A 20726-nucleotide genomic window follows, 5' to 3' on the forward strand; every position below is an offset into this window, starting at 1 on the left:
GTTATGCTTCAACTTTTGAGGCAGATTCAAATAAAAAAAATCATGATTTAATTATTACTTGACTTTTTGTGAGAGTTATAAACACCCAATTAGCAAAAAAAAACAAACAAACAAACAACACCCATTGAAAGTTTCAAGGAAACACATATTTTCTGGATTTCACGTAGGGGTGAACTTGGAAAGAAAGGTCATTTGGTCTCCACCGGGACTCAAAGGCCTTCTTGCATTCCGGGCAAACATGCTGCAATCAAAACATGCTACAGCACTGGAGACCAGGGTTGGGTTTTTGTTGTCAAAAACTGGTTTAAACCGTCAAAAACCTAAATGAATGCCTTTTGATAATGTTTTGAACACAATAGGTGTACAACATGATGAAAAACTTCCTTTTTGGCATATTACAATGTTTTATTTATTTATTTTTTTAATTTTTTTTTTTCAATTCAAATTTATTTTAAAATTTGTGTGAATACATGTTATATGATATTATTGGCAACCAAGGAGACAGATGTCCCGTACTGGTTGTTACAATGAATAGGTTTAAAAAATAAAGTACAGTGATATTATTTTTAGATATGGGAAAAAAATATAAAAAAGATAGTAGTTACAGATAAAAATAGTATAATTAACAAAAAATGAATATGTTAAAAATTTCAATATAAACAATAAAGAATATTCTCATGCAACGGTGGAGGTGCTATAAAAATTACATATGAATAATATCAACATGAGTTCTTAATATAGACTTAATATTTACCCAAAATACACAAAAAAAAAAAAAAATGAATATCATGTTAGCGATATACATAATAAATATGGAGCCAACACATGAATTTGTACAGGATTATGGGAGGTGATTTAAAGATATGATTTAATTAAGCATAATGTTAGAGGATGTAATCAGAAATGGGACTCAATGTTAATGAGTTCGAGTAGGTAAAGTTTGAGGCGTTTTTTAAAGGAAGTAAATGCAGTAGTGTCAGTGATTTCTCTGGGTAGATTATTATAGAATTTTGGAATCAGAAAGCAAAAGTGTTTTTTAAGAATATTTTTATGAACTAATGGCAGTGAGTAGATGGCATTTAGACGAGCAGAAGTACGGGATACGTTAAGAGGTAAGGAGTATTGGTGTTTTTTTTATTATTAATAAGGATTTATAAAAGTAGAGGTAATGCACTGGGAGAATTCTTAATTGATGAAATTGATCAATTAGAGGGGTAACATAATCATTAGTGATGCATCTGATAGCTTTATTTTGGAGAGAAATAATAGGCTTAATATTAGTTAGATAATCTCCTCCCCAAACTGAGAGACCATACATTAAATATGAATGAAACATTGAATAATAGAATGTTATAAGGAAATGGTTATTAATGTACGGTTTCAGATGATAGAGCTTATATAAAATGAAACAGAGCCGAGTTTGAAGGTATTTAATATGCGATTTCCATTTCAAATTTTGGTCAATATGAACGCCAAGGTATTTAATGGATGTTACTTGTTCAAGACATTGGCACGTGCACGAGGTGAAGTGTGAACATACATGGGAAGTTAAATTATGGTTGATTTGAGGAATGGATTGAAGAGAAAAATTTATAAATTTACTTTTTGTTACATTTATTTGTAAATCATTGCATTGAAACCAATTTCTAATTTTGATGAGGTCGTTGTTAATAATGTTAGTGAGTGCCAAATATTCCGCGCCTGAAAAAGTATGACTGTGTCATCAGCAAAGGTTATAATTTTAATTTGAATCTCCCTTTTTGTAAATAGGGATCACAACTGCTGATTTGAGAGACTTAGGATATTCCCTATTTTCAATACAATTATTTATAAGATCTGTAAGAATTTGTAAAGTACAGGAAGGAAGACTTTTTAAAGCCTTAGCAGTTATGATATCAAAACAAGTTGCCGAATTGCGCAAGGACCTTACAATTTTTGTAATTTCACCAATATCTGTCGGAGCAAGAAAAATAGAGTTTTCATTGGAACATACGAATTGTAGAAAGTTATTTTGTACCATTGTTTGTTGTGTGATATTTATGAAATGAGTGTTAAAGTTATTAGCAAGGAGGAGTAAATTTGTTTCAGTGGGTAGTATGCGATTTTTGAAGTTGGATCCTAGTATTTTATTCGTTAGTTTCCAGCATTCAGTTGACGTTTGGCAATTTAAAAATTGCACTGTGTAATAGTTTTGCTTAGCTATTTTTATTTTGTCTTTGACAAGCTTTGCAACATTTTTGTAAGCATGCTTGAACATTATATCGTATGGATATTTTTTAGTTTTTAAATATAATTTTTGTTTAATCTCAATTAAGTGGGCTAAGTCTGAATTTATCTAAGGTTTGTAGGATTTCTTGTTAGGAGTTTTATGGTAGTATTTAGAATGATTGTGTATTAGAGTTTGTAGTTTTAAGATAAATTCATCAAAGATGAGTCCAGGGATGTGGCTCTTAAAAACAAAATTATAGTTTTCTAAGTAAGATGTTAGTGTTATAAAATCCGTTTTTCTAATGTATTTCTCCATCTTATCTGATTTTAAAGCATGATAATTAAAGTTTAATTTGCAAATAATAGGGAAATGATCTGTTATTTCTGTATTGTAAATAGATGATGAAATTTCATTAATTTTATTAGAGTTTCGAATAAAGATATGATCAATGCAGGTTTGCGAGAGAGATCTAGTTGTATTCATGATTAAGGGTGTAAAACCATGACAACTTAACATGTTCTGATAGTCACAATGCATACCTGGGGCATTGTTTAGAATATCAATATTTATGTCGCCTATTATTAGTACATCTTTGCATTTGTTATTCTTTATCATGATTTCAAGCTCTTCAATAAATTGCTTGACAGGATAAGAATGTGATCTATATAGGCTAATGATAGAGAATTTTAAAGTATCATCAAGAAGTATTATTGCTTCTCCAGATTGCATAGTAAAAATAATCAATTGAGTGAAGTGGAAAGATTTTTTAGTATATACAAAAATACCGCCCGATCTATTGTCATTTCTGCAACACGTGAATAAATTAAATTCTGGCAATGTGTAAAAATTGATCTCATCCTCAAATACCCATACTTCAGATAAAACAAGTATATCAATAAAATCAAGGGAATCGTTCAATAAAACAAGAAGCTGGTCAAAGTTAGCTCTCATACTTCTAATATTTAAATGCACCACCCTAATACAACGAATTTGATTACAACTGTTGTTATAATCATGTGAGGATAGGTATTTTTCAACATAAGAGTCTAGAAGATATAAAATATAATTTTATGGTTTATTTATCTAAGCTACTCATTACCTGTGTTGAATTTGCTAAGTGGAATAGAGCTGCTTATTCAAAATATGTATGATAGGGCATCAGCGTTAGGTTTTTGGCCCCAGAAACTAACTCGGTATTAAAACTATCAAAATCTTACTGTCAATGATGTCAAATAGTTTTTGTTAACTTGATAGATATGTTAAATAACAAAATATTTACTTTTATTTAGATTAAAAGGTTTTATATTCAGAATTATAATTACTCAGGAAAAATACCAATTTTGATATTTTAAATTTTGTGATCTGCCCAAAATTTTATTCCATATAAAAATTCTCATGCAGCATCTGTTAATGCACTAATTAAACTCATTTATTTTCACCTAAAATTTTTTTAGATCGGGGTGTGTAAATTCACAGAGCTTTAAAGAGTATTTTCAACCAAAGCAGAGCTGACAAGACTTGATACCCAAAGCATTTGTTTTGCATGTTTGAATACAGCTTCAATTGGAAAACCATTGCATTATAAATACTAGTAAATGTACCATATCATAGTGCAAAAGTAAGAATAAACCAAGTTTGACATATACAAGCTACAATTGCCAAATTAAATGACCTTTTAGGCCTACAATTTAGTGTATTTTGATCGCTAGATATAAATTTCAATGTTGTGCACAATAAGAGTATCATTTTAAGTATCAGTGGTTATCTAGATAATTTAATAACAGAAATAACCACACATATATGATGCAATAAACCTTTTTTTAAACACTTATCGAGTTGTTGTAAAACTTTTGTCTGTTGTAAAACGAGTACAGCACATGGTTTATATCAGTGATTCCCAACGTGGGCGATGGAATGTTCCAGGGTGCCGGTAGAAGCTACGGATAGGGATATAGCATAGGACTCTATGGGTTAGATTTCGTTGGGGGGGGGGGGGGGGGGCGCTAGGAGAAAAAAATGTCTACAGAAGGGGGCGATGGGACAAAAAAGGTTGAAACTATGGTTGAACTAAGGTTGAAACTATGGTTTATATCAATGCACACATATATAAGCAGTTGAAGAAATTTTGGAAGGTCAAGAATCATTTTGAATCAGAGAATGCAAAATCATTCCATAGTTTTCCCTTTTGCGTTTATGCTATGCTTTATTCAAATTGTATATTTTATAAGAAAAAAAAAATATTTTGTGCAAAATAATTTTGTAGAGAGTAGACAATTCTTTTAGAATCATATTAAATATTTATTCTTTGTATAACATAGTTACTTTAAACATTACATGCAATTAACGTGTGCATTTCCAATGGGAATTTTTATATCGAAAAGCAATATTTGAGGTTTTTCACAGTTTTGACAAAGGTATTTGACATGACAACCGTCAAAAACTGCCATGTGTCAAAAACCTGCCAACCCTGCTGGAGACATGATCCAGCCTTCTTTATTTCACACACTGTGGTGTTAGGGTAAAATGAGGGCATTAGTAGCCTCTCTTAACAGCAAATGGCCCACAGAGGGGATGGCAAAAAATAAGTGTGCTTCAGGGTTTAAGCTAGATAAAAAAATTCCTTTAGCAAAAAGTTGAAAATGGAAAAAAAAAAGCTTTAGCAAAAATCTAAAATGTTAATAAGTGATGGATGGATGTCTACTTGTTTCATACCTCCTGTATGCATTTTTGCGAAAGTGGCTACTACTTCTTTCGCACTCCAAGACTTTCTTTTGCATTTTGAGAAAAATGTGATCGTAGTTTCAACCCTGATGTGTTTGAGATATTGGGATGAGAAAAAGCCATCTATCTCAATTAAAAGTTTATTTGCTATTAATTTCTCTAAGTATTTGCCATACTTCTTCTGCACTTAAACTTTCGAGACAGGCTATAATAACACTGAAGTACTATCATGCTTTAGAACAGGGGTTTCCAGCTGGTGTTCCACATGATCAAATGCCACAGAACCCTCAGAAATCCTAGAAACCTTTCTTGTCGCTAATACTTGCAAAGCTGTTCTTTATTTGGAACTTTAACGACATAAGTGTCGTTAAAAAAAAATCAGACAACACATAGATGACTGAACAACTTATAGAAACAAAATAGTATACATTTTTGAACCAGAAATTCAGGAATCTCATTTTCCGTTTCATCGGGAAATCAAAAGTTGTAAAAATTTTTTTTATGGAAATCTTTCATCTACTATAAGTCAGGATTCTTGAATTACAAAATGTATAAGCACTTCTTGGGACACCCATGGCCATCTTAACACATGAGTCCTACCCGTACACTTCATTTGCCTGGGGGACTTCCATAATAAGATATGGCAGTGAAAAATATGTAAATTAAGCGTTAGTGCCCATAGGTGGAGATAGACTTGCATTAGATCAGAAGATTCCACCTTTGAGGCTGGGGGCAATCTCCCATATTTCCACCCATGGTAGTGCCTAAGCCCTTTTTAATTTTGCCTTGGAGCTATGAGGCTGTTGACCCAGCTGTGGGGACACTTTGTGATAAATATTCAAAAATTTGAGTTCTGTAGAACGGCCTCATTATAATTAAGGTTTCTTCGGAACAACTTAAAAACCCCCAAGGGTTCAACGAGAAGTTTTTACATTTGACAACAATGTTTCAGTAGGCCCCCTTTGCACCACTGATTCCTAAAATATGGATTCCTGCTATTCGCTAAGGAGATAGGGAAAGAATTTCAAAAACAAAATGCCTTTATAAGAATTTTAATGTCATTATACTAAACAAATATAATGTTTTAACTTTCACAGCTGAGAAATTTAACACAAAGTCAGACTCACACCAAGCAAAGCTGTTATAATTATATTATATTATATATACATACGAAACAATACATAAGTGAAGGGTTCAGATGAATAACAGTCTATGTCAAATTTTTGCAAAATTAGTTTTTTGACTGAATAGTGTTCCATATAGTTTTCATTTATTCTTCAGTCAGTTCCTGCAGAAATCCACATTTTACATTACTATGCCATTTTAAACAGCTGCACATGATCACGAGTTCTATAATTGGGAAAGAGGCCCGCGTTTTGTGTGTGAAACTGTATCTCAGTTACCTTCCTAGTGGAAAAACAATGTATTTTACTATCAGGCAAAAAAAAATATTCCCTCTTTCAGCAATGACTTTAATCTCCTCTTGTAAAGTTTAAAAAAAAGCTACATAGACCATTATTTGTCCGAACTTTTCAATTAATTAATAAATACACTGTGAAACCCCAGTATAATAATACTCAAAGGGAATGGAGAAACTTTCCAGTCATAGAAAAAAAGAAAAAATAGGTGCTATGGTAAGGGTTCTTGGGAAAGCTTATTAGCTAGAGTAGAGAAAGACTGCTCAAGATTAAATCCAATAACTGATAATTACTGTATTTTTGACAAGAGACAGTTATTGGGATACATCTGATAACTTCAAAAAAAAATTTTTTTTTGTGGATTATTTAAAAAAAAATGAAATAAGGAAAAAACAAATGTCCAGCCTATTGGTATAAAGTTCATACCAGAATCAACTTTTTTTTGTTGATTCACAGGAGGAAAGTTTATTTACAGGTTACGAAGCCTTTTCATGCTGGGGCCTAAAACAGAAAATAAAAAAAATATATAAAATGTATGACGTTTCACATATTATACATATTCACAGTTTTACATATTCACATTATATACACTACTACAGTCTGTTTCGAAAGTCTAGACAGTAAGAAAACTGCAATGAATATAACACTAGATAACACGGCAAAACAATCTCTTGAGATTTATTTAAACACATACACAATTGAACTCTAGTTATAGTGCAACCCAACTTCATAATGCCAGAAATTTTCAGTGAACACATTTTCCTTACACAAGGATGACCTCACTCTCCACTATCATACAAAGGTTTTAACAACTGGATGTTGCAAAGATATATTTTGGAAATAGAGAAAATTCAACTGCCTCTGCGGGGAATCGAACCCAAGTCCTTTCACTTTCCGGGTGAATGCCCAAGACTACTATAGTTCGTTTCAGGTTATCTTTGCAGTGAAAGGGAAGCTACGAGGGAACCGCATCACATGTTGCTATGACAACGAAAGCCTTTCAACCAATGTATCGATGCGCAGTCACGGTAAGGTATAGCTGATTCTCGCCAATCTCACTGAGAAAAATCTTTTTTTTACGCATAATGGTGATCATGTTTTTTCTATTTTAAAATTCTTAAACGAATAAAGATCGATTCAGAACAATATTTTTTCAGTATTCATTTTAATCATTCAAAAAATTGAAATATTCTGCATAAATGATTATCGTAAGCCTCCGATATATGGGAACTAAATTTTGTGGCGAAGGAACACACTCTCTACCTTTCTCTGCACTGCAAAGTTAACCTGAAACGGACTATAGACTACAGAGCCACAGAATCTCTCAATCTTCGCAACAGCCAGTTGTTAAAACCTTTGTATGGTAGCGGAGAGTGACGTCATCCTTGTGTAAGTCGCCATCTGGTGGCAGCATCAGCAGTTGTGAGCTTGGCCTGAGTCTGGTCCGGCCGTCCATGTACGGTCTCTTTCAGTGTACACGACCTCCAAGGAAAGATTGAGAGATTCTGTGCCTCTGTAGTCTAGTGTGTTCACCCGGAAAGTGAAAGGTCGTGGGTTCCATTCCCCGCAGGGGCAGTTGAATTTTCTCTCTTTCCAAAATATATCTTTGCAACATCCAGTTGTTAAAACCAGGAGCGCCATCTAGAGTCGTCATCGTGAGTCACCGTCTTCAGCTCTCCGTGCTTTTGTTGATTATTTAATAGTTTATAATAAAAAATTGTGCAATAAAATGTAGGCAATGTATGTAGGAATGTGTGAGGAGTATTATGGTGTTTGTTTGAGGGAATCTGTCTGCAAATTCAAAAGTTATTGCTGCTCCACCGTGAAGCTGTCACCGTGGCAAAGTTTTAACGGTCACCGTTGGATCTGAGTTGAAAGAAAGAGATTGGAAAGAGAAAAAACATTGGGTGAGTTTCTTCAAACTTTCATCGAAAATGAATAAATACGCCTCCGGATTGGATTTGTTTTAAACATAATTGAAAAATAACTGCCAACATAGTAATTGTGAATGTGCCTGTGTCCCCCCCCCCTTCCAAAAAAGAAAAAATTTTTCGGCGACAATGAACATGGGCGACCTCTATGGTTGAAAATGTAAACAAAAGCTAAACTGCCAGTTGAGTTCAAAATTATATCAAATATAAATTGCTGTAATTATAGTTTGTTTCAGGTTAACTTTGCAGTGAAGAGAAAGGTAGAGAGTGTATTCCTTCACCGCAAAATATAGTTCCCATACATCGGAGGTTTCTGATGATCATTTAAATAGAATATTTCAATTTTTTTTATGATTTCGAAAAAGATACTGAAAAAATAATGTTTTGAACCAATGTATATTCGTTTAAAATTTTTAAATTAGAAAAAATATTGGTTACCATTATCAAAAATCCATGGCAAGCTCAAGAACACTTTGGCGCGATTTTCAAGAAATTTTCCCCGCCAATATCACTGTCGTGCTTTTTTTTTTTTTGGTTGCACAATTATATATATACTAGCTATAATACCCGGCGTTGCCCGGGTTTTCTTCAATGGGGCTGTTAGAAACACGTGATATCTCCCTCTTTCTTTGAGGGACATGCAAACCGTGTTTAAAGTTAACCAATATGGCGACTTCCTGCGCGACTCATGAAGTAACCAAATCTAGATTTAAAGAAACGTGGAAATGAAGAGTTCCCCCCCCTTTTTTTTGATGGACGCTAGGTATTTCGATCCCCCCCCTCTTTGAACTTAAAGTTATCCATCTCTGCCCGTTTCTGCTTCAAAAAATGCTTAATTAAAGCTGTGGAGTTTTTCGATGTACTTTACGGGCCCATAATTCATTTTAAAACATCCTAAACTATATGAATTTATTCAGTTGAATATCAAAAGACAATACGGAGACATTAATTTTCATGCTTGAGAAGATATAAATAAAAAGTTGAAATCAATGATATTGCTCGAATATCCAACTCAAAAGTATAGGTTTGGCTAATTACTTCATTTTTAATCTCCTGGGCTTCGTATATCTCTAAGCGAACTCAATGTTTCAAAAATTGAGAATTCGATACAATTTTTAAAATTATTGATGGGGCGGAAAATCCCACTAATTTCCGCATTCCTACAGTAAAATCGACAATTTTAACACTGATTTCTATGAGGATCACCCTTTTCCTGACTTTCAAAGCGATGCTGCTGATGATGATTATGACGTCTATTCAAAAAGCCTCGTTACTGAGAGTATATTGAAAAATGTCGCAAACCATTATAAAGGCATGAACTATTATACATATACTAACAGGATTAAAGAAGTGACAAACCGTTGTAAAGGCATAAAGACGTTTGAAACGCATTGCTAGGTAACCACGGTAACCAATGTAAAAGTTCGGAAAGTGATTGTTGAGGCCCAAAAACCATTGTTGCCCGACAGTTTTTTGCCCATTTGGGGCACTTGCCCTGCTCTGACGAAATTTTAAAGTAGCCTATCGTTCAAGTCGGGTCCCATTTGGTATATATGCAAAATTTGGTGACGATCGATCTAAAATTGTAGATTTGTATAGAGAACATACACACACACACACACACACAGAAAATCAATTTTATATATATAGATATATATTATATCGTCATTTTGTTGAATTTTCCAATAGATACAATTTTTCATTCAGTTTTGCATGTAGCTATAGGCCTACACACCCAGACGAATATTCAATCAGTTTTTTTTTTCCTTCCGAAAATAGCCTCCAACGAATTCAGATATTCACTCATTGATTACAGGAAGTGTCCCTCTTTCACAACAGCGCCGATACCGTTGTGAGAGGCTCTCTTTATGGGTCTAGGTTATGGTTCCATTTGCCCCTCTTTTTTTAAATTATCTATTTCTTGCCATGTTCGTGTTCGTAGGATGGGGTGGTTTCTGAATGTTGGTAGGATGGGGTGGTTTCTGAATTCCAATAGCCGATAGCGGAGGGTGTTGACATAAGTAATGTCTCTTTTGCACCCACACTAACACGCCATCTTCTCCCCCACAGCAGAGGCTGTTCTTCCAGATGCCCCTTTGGTGTCTCTCCAGATAAATATAAATAAGCAAGAGAGAGAGAGACCCACAATGGTTTAGGCTTCCAGTGTATTTTTTCCTTCTGTGACAGTTGTATCTTTCTTTTCACCAGAGATAGAAACACTCCAAAATGTTCTCCGTTCTTTTTGGCAATAATGCATAATGCAAGTTATTGAAAAGGAAGGAATTTAGGATTGCAGATGGCCTGATGGAACACATGTTGGAGCAACAATTAATAAGTAATAGAGAATCCGATAGTTCTACTACTTCAAGTGAGGAGTCCATAGAATGGGAATCCATAAAAAATAACTAAAACTGTAGTGATAACAAGTGGCATCGACGTACATATATGCGTTCGGGTGAGCGACGGAAATTTCGGCAAGAAAAGTGAGTAAAAGAATTCTAAATTTTTCCTTATCATTTTTATTATTATTATTTGGGGTTATTCCCCAAATTCAAACGTGAAAACCGGGTTATTAGGAGTTACTAAGATACTTTTCAATAAAAAAAAAAAGTTGCTTTTTTTTTCAAAAACCACACTTTAATTTCTGAAAGTATCGACGATGGTTTTTTTTTCATTAGCTAATTGTTACTAACTGGCTGCAATCTTTTCTACAAGCATTACGTTATACGTAAAAAATATTTTTTTCTGAAAGATTGGCGAGAATCAGCCATACCTTACAGAGGCCGCGCATCGATACATAGGTTAAGCGGCTTTCGTTGTCATAGCAACGAGTTATGCGGTTCCCTCGTAGCTTCCTCTTCACTGCAAAGTTAACCTGAAACGAACTATAATAGAAGCCCAATGCAACATGTTCCTCTTGTTTTTTGCCCCTGGTATTATTGTCTGCCATACAATATTTTGGAAAATTTGTATTTGTGGTTATATCAATGATCTGCCCTAGCTAAAGTACAAAATTGTTGCCACCGACATTATTATCCTGAAAACTATTGACTCGATTTCATTTGTTCGTTTTGTAATGGTCTTTAATTAATTTGTACTTTACTTTGATATCCTATAATTTTCTGTGTCATTTGCAGCTCAGTAATTTTTGTCAATTTCGCAAATTACCGGGTTGAATGTGACAATTTATATATTGGTTGTGAAGAAAAGCAAAAATTTGCATACTAACTTATATGTGTGTATATATAGCTAAAATGATTGCCATCTAATTTTACATTTCATAAATTGGCAAAATTTGAAAAATTTATTAAAAAAAAGTGTATTTTTGAAACTATTTTTTTTATTTAACCCACCTTCAAAGAGAATTATGAAAAACCACACAGAATTTGATGTCTCATTGGATTGTGATTACAACGAGGCATCATTAGTAAAAATGGGGAGGAAGTCAAGGTATTATCTTAGATCCTACCTGCAACAACAGGTAATACAAGACTCAATGACGGAATATCTTGATAAAAGATCGACGGAGTGTTCCAATAGTTCCCATATTGAAATGATGTCAGCTACGTCGTCCATATTTGAAACAGAGACAAGAGAAGGCGCTCTTAAAACAGAGACAATATCTGAGCAAAAGGACCCACTTGCTGATGGTCAAAATTTCAATACTGACTCTATTATACACCCTGAACTGAAGGTACAAGATGAAATTTCTGGGGTGGAAGCTCAAACTGATGAAAATGTTGATGATCACCTTCTGGACTCTCCAAGTTTTCTTGTATCAGATATATTCTCTGGTATTGTTGGACTTTCGAATGATCACCATTCTACTCCAAACAACAATGGATAAATCAACAACTTAATCATGGACATTATCACCGAGCTATCAATGGAAGAGAAAAGACATCATGTAGAATTAACTGATGCATATAAGCTCAGTAATGAAGGAGGTGCTAATGCACAGTCATCGTCCCTGGCATCGGTCTCTAACCACATACCTTTGCAAGCGGAAATAGAAGCACAGACAACTGAGTCAGAGAAACAGAATACCAGATTGTTATTAGGATCTCAGACATTTGTTTTTACTCCTACTGATGTCATTCCATCCAAATTCTACATGATCTCACCATTTGGAAACAATAATGATAAATACATTAATGATGGAAAAAAGCTGGGAGGCGAAGATGATATTGATAATTCAACGGAAAATTCAAATCCACGAGTTGTATCTGACAAACAGGACCCAGAGAACGGCACCATCACTTGTGACCTTAAAAGTCCTGAGAAGTTCCTGAATACCAACAGGGCAAAAACTAAACAGAATCCAGATGACAAAGACAATAATGAACATACAAAGAAGAAAGTCAACAAAAAGACCAATAGACCTGCTGTTAAAGGTAAACTATCAGACTCATTGAAAAGAAAACCAACAAATTCTAATGGGAGCAAAGAAAAAAATAAAAATGATCCCATAGCCTCCACATCACATGAGTACTCTGAACAAGACTGGATGGAAATCATTGCCACAGAGCGTTACAAGAATAATGTCTTGAACATCCAGGACATCTTCCAGGAGATCATACAAATCATAAGACAAATTTTTAAACAGTAAAAATTTACAATTTAAAACATTATTAATCTTACATAATGCTCCAGGATACCCAAAATCTCTACTACTAAACCAGACATGCACCTCATCCATATTCCTCTGTGGAACTTCTAATGAATTGGTACATGATGGAATGTGTGTGTACGTATAGTGAACCTTCTGTAAAGTTTGTTTTTATGTAAAGCTTGTTATGTGTAGTGCTGCCATCTGCAATAGATTTACTTAAAGTTGAGTTTTTCTCAACTCATAGTGAGTGAAGTGTAATGAATGAATAATTATACCATTGTAGGCCTGCTGCTCTCTGCGGCAAGACTTTTCAATGGGGAGATGGCTCGCATTCGCACCTTGAAGTTGGGAACCGCAGAAGACCAACTTCAGCCGACCACCACTGTGGTAACGGTGGTGGTGGTGGGCGCTGAACCTGGATCCTTGCGACGCAAGTCCGTCGCTATGACCACTCGACCACCACAGCAACACCCAAAATCTCTGCAGAAATTAATGCTGTGTTTCTTCCTCCCAATACTATCTGCCTCACACACAGCTCATGAACCAAACAGTGATAGCTATATATAAGTTTGAACAATATTATATGAGGACAATAATGAGTCAGGCCATCAAGGCAACTTACAGGGAAAATGGTCCTACATTAAGAAATTTTTAGAAGAACTAATATATGGAATGCAATTAACAATATTGGAAACTCGTGGGCTGAAATAAAAGAGTCAACAATGAAAGGTTCCTGGAAACAATTATTCCGAAAAACGATGTGATTTTATAAATGATTTTATAAATTCTGAAGAAATTCCAGAAACTACCAGAGATGAAAGTTATCCTAATAAATGAACTAAACTTTGATTTCAACAATGAAGATGTTAATGAATTGATTGAATCTCACTCAGTACCTCTGTCAAACGAATAATACTTAATTGAGCAGCAAGAGTTAAATGAAATGAATAATGAAAGTGAGGAAGAAAAAGCTGATAAAATCATCAAGACGTAGACAGCCAAAAATATGAATGAAGCCTTTATACATCTCGACAAATTCTTGACTATCATGAAAGAATGTGATACTATGGGGAAAGTATATCTCAAGTGCGTAGGACGATTGAAAATGATACATGTTACAGGAAATTTTATCAAGGAAAAAAAGGACGGTATTCAACTAACTCTTGACAAGTTTATAAAGAAAACGCCTGAAAGCAATCAAACATGCAATAATATTGTGCAATAAATATTTTAAAATACATAAACAATTTTTGATGTTTTTCCTTACATCACTCTACTTTCGAACATTTAACATTCGCAGACATTTTTAGGAACCAATTATGTGCAAAAGTCAAGGGCCATCTGTACCTTGTATTATTAATGCTATGGCAATACCTCAATATTTTTGGGGCTGTATATGAGTAGATTTTATTGAAAAAGTGTCATTTGTTTTTGGGACATGATTTTTATATGCCTTGATGAGAATTTCTATATTAGTTTTTTATCAACCAATTATTGTTTAACAACGTGAATTTTTTATTTCAGTTTTCCTGTATGAAGACAGAAAGAAATTAATTACCTCCTTGATCATCATCAAACAGATTGCTCCAATTGACAACATCAGGTTCTTCGTAGATTTTGCTGTCATCTTCCATTCCTAGATGAATCTCCTCAGCGTTTCTAGAGTTGAATTGGTGGGGGGGGGGGGGGGGAAGAGAAGAGAAAGAAACTGTATTTTGGCTGTTTAACACTGCACAAATGAATAATAGAACAACCAATAAAGTATCATTATACAAAGGCCACAACAGCCAAAATGCAAAACAAGGTAGCTAAAATTCCCACAAAAAAATGTCTACACACATTGCTATTTTTGTAGCTTCATAATTGAAAGGATGTTTTTGTGGAATTTGTTACAAGCGGTCCTTCATTTTCACATATATATATTTGGATGTCTAAATCGATTCGGCCAGCTCTGTTTTTGATGTTGCTATGCTTGGTTTTTTTTTTCTGAGAAAAAACTTATTTTATCTTAACCATGAAAGCTCTGAAGCAAACTTAAACAAATTCTAGGACAAATTGCATGCATCCTGCAAGGCCACAGAACTTCTGAATACACTCTATGTTTTACTAATAAAATACAATAGTATTTCTATAACTGATAACTAATCAAGGCCATATAAACAGTATCATGGGCCCTTGGTCTAAGCCCATCCTTAGATTCAGAATTAGTGAAAGAAATTATTTCAGAATCAGTGAAACAAATAATTCTGGAAGTTAAAAATGTAATAACAACAATAAGGTACAGTCGATGTCACTTATTAAAACCATGGATAATGTCATCATTCAAGTATTCCTATTACTTCGGCAATATTATAAAATGGGAAAATTTTCATTTATAGTAATCTGAACTTCAGATAATGTTATCAAATTTTTTTCCTGTCATAAGGTATTTTTGTGTATTCTGATTGGTTAAATTAATGCACAAAAAAAAGCTCAAACTTTTTTCGCCTTTAGGCTATTGTTATCAGGGCTGCAAGACTGTAGACCAGAGATGCCACTGTACTCTAATTTACCTGGGTCCAAGAACCCAGGTTCTTCAAAAAATTTGGGTCTTTTTTGAGTGAAAGTGGGTCCCTCTCAAAAAAAATTTATCTTGAAAAAAATCATGCCTTCCCGCCATAATTCAATGGTATCTCTATGAATTTTCTTCCAGCATGCCCCAGGTCTGATCACCTGCTTATATTTCTTCATTGAGACTGAGCGGTGGGTCATGTTCTAGATAGGACGAGAAGGTATGTGTGAATCAAGTACAATTCAGTTATAAAAACATGTTCTATCCAAAGGTTCATTTACTTTCACTGTCTACTAGTAGGAAAAGATTGCAAAGAAGCTCATTAGCACTGAGAATTTAACATAATTCCGCACATGTAAGAAATCTAAAACAAATATACAGTTGATCCCGCTTATAACACACCCCATTTTCCCCCCGTTTCTCCCATTTAGAAAATTTTTCCATTTGGTTCAACTTATTTTTGTAGTCCTAACAATAAGTAATTCTCATTATTACTTCCTGTTTAAAGTGTTTTCCTATTTTTGTAAAAATCTATAAGCAGGATCCACTTTAATTAACAGTTGAAGGCACACATTTGTATAATTACTAATAAATCAATCTATAAATTCCCTTCTGATTGACTTTAAATTTCATTAAAAAAATCGTAGCACTTTCAATATCTTCTGATCAAATTTAAAGCAAATTTGATTCTCTCTCCTCTCTCAGACACTTATCTTCTGATTCCCTATTCATACCTTGGTTTTCCTGGTAAAATGATTTTATTTTCCCTTCTTGATGGTCCACCACTCTGATCAGTCACCATTTAACTGCCACATATTTTCACACCTGAATATGGGAGCTATGTCAGATTTGTGTTGGAGAAACTTATCAGTGAGCTTATGTGCGCCGCAACTAGATACTTTCTCAAATGCGGCAAGCACACATTTTGGCACACTCATGTATGTAAAAGCAGTTATAAAGGGTGAATTTGTTGCCCCCCTTCTAGTCCAGAACACTAAACCTGCTTATTCTTCCCCCCCCCCCCCCCCCCAGTTGCAGTCCTGCATCTATCCTCCAAATTGATATTGGCATTTGAAGTTTAATGTATACATATTTGTGTTGTAGGTCTGTGTGATCACTGTGGCAACTAGAAGTTTTTCCATAGGAATAGCCAACTCGAAATTTAAAACCTTAGAAAATCAAATTTTTAGCAGATTATCATTGCGCAATCGCGGATTTCAAACCCAGATTTCAACTAAAAACAAAATTGGGGGGGGGGGGGAATTATAAGGAGCCTCTTCCCTTTCCCCCCTGAAGATCAAAAATTAAAAATATTTTTGTAGAGAATTAAAATATTGGAATAAAATAATTTCTTTTATACTATCTATTAATTTAAAATTGCTTTCTAGTGTTAGTCACCCAAACTTTCTGTGAAGATCCTTTTGCCCCTCCAAAATCCAATTCTGCGTATACACCCATGATTTTTGTGATGCAAAATGGTGAATACTATATAGCAACTAGATAAAACTGTAGATATTAAAAGATCCAGTTTTTACAGATTCTGTATTTTTCCACGATCTCAGGAAAGTTTTACAATTTGAATGGGCATTCCAATCTTTTATGATTTGAAAAAATATATATGCATTAGCATTATTGTAGGAACAAGGCGAATTCACTCTGTATAGACGCTGTCTTTGAATTCCGGCAGATATCCGTGAAAGTACTGTAATTTCCGGTATATAACTGGAGGGGAGAAAATCCGCAGGGGAATAAAAACTCAAAAATTTGACAATTACACGACTTCTCATTTAGGGCAGCAACTAGATATCCCTCGTCTTATTCTTCAACAAGCATGTATATCAATACAGTACAGTGTACAGAGTAGTAAAACCACTTTTTCAAGGTTGCGCATTCTGATACATGGGAAAAAGTTGGGGAGGCTTTTCTCTCTACTTTTTTCGTAGAACTAGGAAAGAATGCATCCCAGAGGATGCGTGACAAAATGTTTATGCGTCTTTTTCTAAAATTCTGGGTATTTGACGTGTTATAGCGCATCAATGGTATCTCTGTAGAGGGCTAGGTGTCTTCTTTCCCCTTCCTTGTTGGCAAACGTTTCCATACGCAATAACATAATTAGTTTGTAGCATTCGCTGTGATTTGTGTAAGTATAGATCTGCTTTTGCGATGCCTCTCCTATACTGAAGGCAAATGTATGACAGGAAAAAAAGATCGGGATATATGGCCACCATACTTGAAAAAGACTTTTTTCAGATATATGCATTGAGTTATTGTTGTCAGAATCCCCCCCCCCCCCCCAAGTCCTATCCATGTGAGAATATTAAGCGGTAGTCATGCTTACTCTGAATAAGGCTTCATTTTATCTTTTATGAATTCTTCATAACACTGGACTGAAAAATCTGTTTCTTTAGTTCCTTTCACTGTTGGATATTAACATCAATTAAAATTTTGCAAAAAAAAAAGAATTTGTTTTGCTACATAAAAGAAATGAATGAATAAACAAACAAAAAAAACCTGACCTTGCTTACACTTAGCCACAGTTTCATCATCCTTACAATGAACATAAATCACCTTTTTATTTATAGGCGTATAGTCATATGAGCCTGCAAAGAAACAAATTTACATTAAAAAAAATAAACTGGAAATTCCAGTTTCATACAGTCAAAACCAAATATAGCACTTCCCTATTTCAATGCCAGAAATTTTCAGCAAACAACTGTTCTATGTATCAGGAATGCAAGGGTTTTAACTGTGATTATATTCAATGCCAAACTCATTATTTTGTAAAAAATAAAATAGCAGCAGAGTCCAAAAAATAAAACATAATAATTGGTATGTACATACCGAATGGGAGAGCATTCTTCATGTCTTGAAGACTTGTTTCTTTTTTGAATACCAACACAAAAATGTTGGCTCTACACACGGGCTCTAAAGAATGAGAGAAAGGACAACAACTTAATCAAAGTTATAACTGAATCAATCACAATCGTGTTCATGATTATTTACTAATGGCATTATATGGGGATTAAATAACCAATTGTTATGTACAATATGTTTGTTATATTGTTATATAACAATATTTCATATAAAATTAATCCCTCTACAATGATATTTCTTCAATCATGTTTAGAAATGCCTGTGATCTAATGTTAAACAGCTGCCTGTTGATATAACAATAGTTTCTATGACAATATTTTTCCTTGGTCCACTGAGTACCCTTATATCAGGATTTCTTTGTGTGTGGTAATGCAACACATTATTCTACATCAATACTTAAGTAATTTGCATAATATAAAGAAGGTATTGGACAATCCTGATGATGGAAGCAATGACAATAAATAGTGACAAAAAAAAATTTCAACAAGAGTAAGTACAGAATAAGGAACTCGATTAATCCTTATAGCGACAATCCCAAGATATATCAAACTTCATATGCTTATTTCTGTCACCCCGAAATATCTCAGGTTCTTAACACATTTTTATTTCCAATGTAGCAGTTGTAATGCATATCAGGGGAATTTTAAAAACCACTTAAAGGGTTAAGCAGCAACAAACGAACACTAAAATTGAAAAAGAAAACATATTATATTTAAATAACTACCAGCTTACCTTCATCTGATTCCAAAAAAACTGATTTTGTGTAATAAACACTTCTTATGAATATTCTGTAATGAGATATAGAAAAGACAGTTCAATTCAGTAAAGTGGATCATCAATTACACAGGACAACAATGAAACTATCAGAGACATAAAAATATGCAACTATGATTACTTAGACCTACTAAAACGAATAAAGTTTTATAGGCTTTTGTTTTGGAGATATGGTGAAACCTCCAATAATAGACACACCTCATTAGCAGATACCTCCATTAATGGACAATTTTTGTTGATTACGTCGATGGGCCTCAATGTATTTTACTATACATTAATGGATGCTCCTCATTAGGAGAAGAATTTTCAGTCCCATAATTGTCCATTAATGTTCCATTATGACTATTTTAAATTCCACTGTATCATTGTGTTACTAATTTATAAGAAATGTTTTTGATTGTTCAGATGAGAAAAAAAAATACAGCTGGTATTTCACAATTTATTAGTGTTATCTGAAATAATAACATTAGTCTGCATTTTTAAACTTTTTGTCAGATGATTTCTTAAAAGTCAGTGTTCCTGAATCAATTTTCGATGCTGATTCCATAAATGACTTCCATTTTTGTCTATCACGTCAGGTTTTTACAAAAAATAAGAAGTCATGTTTTCAATATTTTAACTAATGTAATCAAAAATCAATTACCATTTCATACAAAGTATTTGGTTACACACTTTAAAAATACTGTAAAGAACTGTCCTAATGATTTCATGACTATTCTTCATAAAACGAAAAGCAAACAGTGTTCCATTTAACAAACTTTCTCCTTTTTGACTTTTATAATATGACTTTCATAAATATCTTCACAACATCCAGTTTTCTGTATATCTTGCATTAACAAGAGGAGAGCAACATCATGCCATAAATTCTGTCCCTCTTCAACATCCAACAATAAGCAAGATTTTTTTGGGGGTCTACGAGCGGTTCATGCAGGATATATTGAGTCCCAGGAACAAACATTTCTCCGCTCTGGCCAAACTCTCACAATCCAAAGCTTTTGCCACTTACCACTCACATAGAAAGCACGACATTTTTGTGTACCCAGCTTTTTGTCTTAATAGTATTCCTATAAGTTTGAAATCACCACAGATGAGCCATTTGTGTAATGCATACTGAATATTTCTTAACAGTTCCTTCATGTTCTCCAATGTATCTTTCATTTGAAATGAATGGGACACAGGAATGGACCCATACACATTCCCATTATACAGTAACACACCTTTGAGACTATTCTCGAAGGAGTCATGTTCAATGCCATAGAAGTGCATCAACTTGTTTATGTTATTGCAGTAAACCAATAAATCTTTCTTTGAGAATAAAGGAATTAGTTCTTTTTCTCTGTGTGTGTACCAAGAAAAATGTGTTCCTGGTGCCAGAAGATTCTTGCTTTTAAGCCGGGAGCCAAGTAGTCCTGCAGATTCCTTAGGCAAGTTCAGATCACGTACTAGATCATTAAGTTCACTCTGGGAGAACCTTGTGAATTAAAGTCATCTTCAGACTCATAGACATAATTACTATCATTTTCGGAGATTGCAGCATGTTCACATTCAACATCATCTTCCACGTTCTGTAAAGCAGCTGGAGGAACAGGGGCAGGCAGTTCTTGTCCATGAGGAACTGGCCTAATGGCTGAAGGAA

The 20726-nt window shown here is 34.0% G+C and overlaps 1 protein-coding gene across 3 annotated transcripts in view; it reads right to left on the reverse strand.

Annotated features, from left to right (window-relative positions):
- Positions 1-5967: 5967 nt before the first annotated feature.
- The window catches only part of LOC149070377 (poly(A)-specific ribonuclease PARN-like), a 205844-nt gene continuing 191085 nt past the window's right edge, over positions 5968-20726 (reverse strand). For 2 of the 3 annotated variants that reach the window (XM_089249733.1, XM_089249735.1), the window contains 6 exons: positions 19049-19104; positions 18284-18367; positions 17959-18042; positions 17781-17859; positions 14450-14550; positions 5968-6849 (listed from right to left, as the gene is read on the reverse strand). In XM_089249733.1, the coding sequence (XP_089105859.1) occupies positions 6818-6849; positions 14450-14550; positions 17781-17859; positions 17959-18042; positions 18284-18367; positions 19049-19104 (436 nt within the window). In that variant the 3' untranslated portion in view covers positions 5968-6817. The remainder of the gene's footprint in view (positions 6850-14449; positions 14551-17780; positions 17860-17958; positions 18043-18283; positions 18368-19048; positions 19105-20726) is intronic. The other variant, XM_089249734.1, reaches the window with a different exon arrangement.

This window comes from Pholcus phalangioides, unplaced genomic scaffold (assembly GCF_987345545.1).
Source record: "Pholcus phalangioides strain wild (caught in Gottingen) unplaced genomic scaffold, Ppha-v1.0 ptg000022l_1, whole genome shotgun sequence".
Classification (NCBI taxonomy): Eukaryota; Metazoa; Arthropoda; class Arachnida; order Araneae; family Pholcidae; genus Pholcus; species Pholcus phalangioides.